The sequence below is a fragment of the Nicotiana tomentosiformis genome, chromosome 12, assembly GCF_000390325.3.
Source record: "Nicotiana tomentosiformis chromosome 12, ASM39032v3, whole genome shotgun sequence".
Classification (NCBI taxonomy): domain Eukaryota; kingdom Viridiplantae; phylum Streptophyta; class Magnoliopsida; order Solanales; family Solanaceae; genus Nicotiana; species Nicotiana tomentosiformis.
The window spans coordinates 128,955,672-128,959,267 of record NC_090823.1 but is presented as its reverse complement, the minus strand read 5'-3'; the positions used below and the strand labels follow the sequence as shown (position 1 = coordinate 128,959,267).

The 3,596-nt window shown below is 35.3% G+C and overlaps 1 protein-coding gene across 1 annotated transcript; it reads right to left on the bottom strand.

The window, feature by feature from the left end:
* Nucleotides 1-1,408: 1,408 nt before the first annotated feature.
* LOC104113553 (dirigent protein 16-like) lies at nt 1,409-3,019 on the bottom strand. The gene is made up of 2 exons (XM_009623759.4): nt 2,522-3,019; nt 1,409-1,937 (listed from the first exon to the last, which is right to left on the bottom strand). Exons 1-2 carry the CDS (start codon nt 2,919-2,921, stop codon nt 1,594-1,596), a joined length of 744 nt encoding a protein of 247 aa, XP_009622054.1. The 5' UTR covers nt 2,922-3,019; the 3' UTR covers nt 1,409-1,593.
* Between the last annotated feature and the right edge of the window lie 577 nt (nt 3,020-3,596).

Genomic DNA, 3,596 nt, shown 5'->3' with positions numbered 1-3,596 from the left:
TCACTGCAGATTTGTTTAGCATAATGCCAATTATGCATGTTAAAAGGGAGTCCAGGAAGTAAAATCCATACCGAAACTATTGGGATGTCTTCATCCGGCTTGAAGTCCGGAGTCCACTTTTGCAGCCACATTTGAAGACCATCAATTTCTACAACTCTTCTATAACAGATGAAGTGGAAATCATCCTCATTTATGAAGTCAAGAAAGACATTATAATTGTCATAGACTCCAATTTTGGCTCTACCCTTCACTGAGAATCTTTCTCTGAAGGTAGACCTAATTTTTTCGATTTGGGGCAGGGGTTTCAAGAATTGATCCACTATTGTCAATCTGCATTCATCCGCCACTATTCCATAGTAATCTTTGTCTTTGAAAATCACTGTTGGCATTCCATTGTGGGTGGTGTGCCTGGAGATTACTGATTCTCTAGGGTGTCTTATATTGGGGGTAGGCGTCGGAATGGCGGTAGTAATAGTCGTAGCATAAGAAGTTTTTGTTTGATTGAGATCCCCAGTTTGGTTCTCTTTGATGTTAGCTTCCTTTTGGCCAGTTGTACACGCCGAATCGACTCCGTCCGACGGTGCCATGCGGGTGTGCATGGCGGAGGCAGTCGAAAGGTTACCGTTTATTGTTAACGGCTAATTGTACGGAGAGAGTTTTTTTTTTTTTGCCTAGAGAGAGAACAAATTCTTTCAATAGTTCAACAGTTAGTATTGGAGCCTTCGGACATGCCACTTAAAAACCTGAAATGGTTGGCCTTTACTTTGCCACAAAAGTTTACACATAACATGATCTCATTGGCTTTTGACTTTGGCTTTGGCTTTGGCTTGTGTCTCGTGTTTAGGATTTAGTCCAAATTTTATATAAACTTAAATTCAAAAATTTAATTATCTATGATTTCAAAAAGTTTGTACGTTTAATTTGCCACTATGGTAGCTTATAGCGAATGTCTTGAGTATCACGGTGCACATGACTAGCGGAACTAGGGATGGCAAATGGACGGGTCGGGTCGGGTCAGATACGGGTAATGTCAAAACGGTTAAATTATCCGACTTATATTTAATACGGATAAAAAATGGGTTAACCGGCGGATAATATGGATATCTATTTTATCCATGACTTCTTGGGAGAATTTTTAGTCTTCCAAACTTGCGAAAATCCGAATTTGAGGCTTTACAAATGTAAAAGTTAAACTCATTAGTTATCTATTGATTATCCATTTTCTAAATGGATAATATGATTTTTATTCATATTTGACCCATTTTTAAAAGGTTCATTATCCAACTCGTTTTTTAATGGATAATATGGATAGATAACTATTTTGGAAAACTATTTTTTTTTAACCATTTTGTAGCTAAGTGAAACAAACAGAAAAAATATGAAAGCTCAAAAGTTCAACAAATCAAGATAAAATACAACCCAAGTACTTAGGATTGAGATAAATTGTTACTGAATACAAAGGATATATATATAGTATATGTTTACATTCAATGCCAAAGTGAGACAGAAACAAAACACAAAATCAAAGTGATTACAATTTTTTCACACAAAACAATCCACAATCTTTTGTTTAAAAGATTCCACAAAGAAATATCAATAAGTAAGATGGACAGTAATCCTTAACAATGTCTCTGCACCATCTGTGACATGTTGACCAGCTGGTATAAGGGAACGAATCTCTGCAAATCCACAAGCATTTTTAAACTTACCAGTTCCTCCTGTAACTGAAATTCGTGACATGGGACTTGAAATTCTGTAAACTCCAAAGAAATTGAGACTATCACCATATTCCCCTCCTTCAAACATGGCCGTAAACGCCATCATTTGAGTACTTCCATCTGCAGAGCTTGAAACATAGACACCTTGAGCTTTTCCAAGATTTTGTGTGCCCAACTCAGGGGAGGAAGTCAAGTAGTCGTCGATAACAGTAATGGTACCTGTTGAAATATAATATAATATAATAAAAGTTAATAAAATGTGTGACCTTAGTACGACTTAAGCTTTAAAATAACATGATCACACAATTCATCATGATAACAGAGTATGCAACAGGTTCTAGGCTCAAATCCAACTGGCACCCAAAAAGCAAAAGACATTTTCACGTTTTTGGTCAATGAAAAATAATTAGACCTACACTTGAGGTCGTGTTAAGATATAAATAATATAATTAAGATTGTTAAAAACGTGATCTCTCTAATTGCTTAAAATTTTAGATAAGATGGTCATGATGGTCTTTTTATTGATTTTGACGATTGAATCTCTCTATGAATGGAAAAGGGGTGCTTCAGATAGGGAGTAAACCACTAGTGAGAGCAAAAATTGGGGGAAAGGACAAAGGAAAGAGTTATGCCTGCATTAAATCAATTGATTCTGTTCAATAAAGCGAAAAAAACTATGTTTACGCCAATGAAAAGTAATCAAGCTGACAAGTGAGAGGACATGTTGAGGCATGTTGAAACATACTAATATAAATAAGGTAATTGAATGTGTGATTTTTCTAACAACTTAAATTTGTACGTACCAAAGCCGAGGCCCAAGCCATCAGGACCTAATTGAGTAGTCACAGTAGTTTGGCTATTCTGGTTACCAGCAAATGTTGTGCCTGCTAAGCCAGTTCCTAGTGGAACACCGTTGATATTAAATGTTGGGATTGCACCATTGGAATTGGGAATTGCTACACCATCTTTAGGAGGTTGGAAACCAAGAGGCCTTGCAAAAGGGACTTGTCCACTGTAAATATTGCCTAATAATCCGGTTATCGGCCTAGCTGTTGGATTACTGCCTCCAAGAATATCATGCATGTATAATTCCAGGATCGGTTCTCCAGGAGTTTGAGTATCAATTGCAGAAACAAGGAGTGCCAAGTTTATTGTTGCAAATAAGAATGCAATGAAAATGGAAGATGGTGACTGACTTAGCATTTTGAGGATTTGCTTATCAGGGAAAAAAGAGGTTTTTTCTTTATGTTTTGGGTGCTGGTTTAAGATGTTTTCTTGGATTAATTATACTTAAAGAGCTCAAGATTGAAACTTCATATAGAGATGTGATGATCATAATGAGAGGAGGTGGAGTTGTTGTGAGATAGAGTTATGGTTCAATTCTTGGAGTTATTTCAACTAAACCTCACAAATTTTTGTGTAATCCATTATATATACTAACAACAGAAAGTTTTATACTATGGATGATTAATTTGTGTTTTAAAATATGTATAGTCTTGTTAGTTTCATTTCGCTTCTTTGTAATTCAGTTGGAAGGAGACCTTTACAAGTAAAACTAGTATTATCTATTAAAGAGGTCCATTACAGATCAGAGAATGATCCACAGTCAATTATTGAACCTAATCCATCTTAATTCTAGCTTTTATTTATTCTTATTGGTATATTAGATATCTTCGTTTTCTGTCCTAATACTGGTGGTTTGGCAGTTAATTTGTTATCTATATTATCTATAATCCGATTATTCAGAACAAGTGCAAATTGGTTTGACCGAAATAATCTAATTAATCCCACTTTAAATCCCGCATTATGATCCTAAAGTATAATTGTAAGGATAAATATATCAAAAAAGTATAACGAATGGCAAATATAACCCTTTTG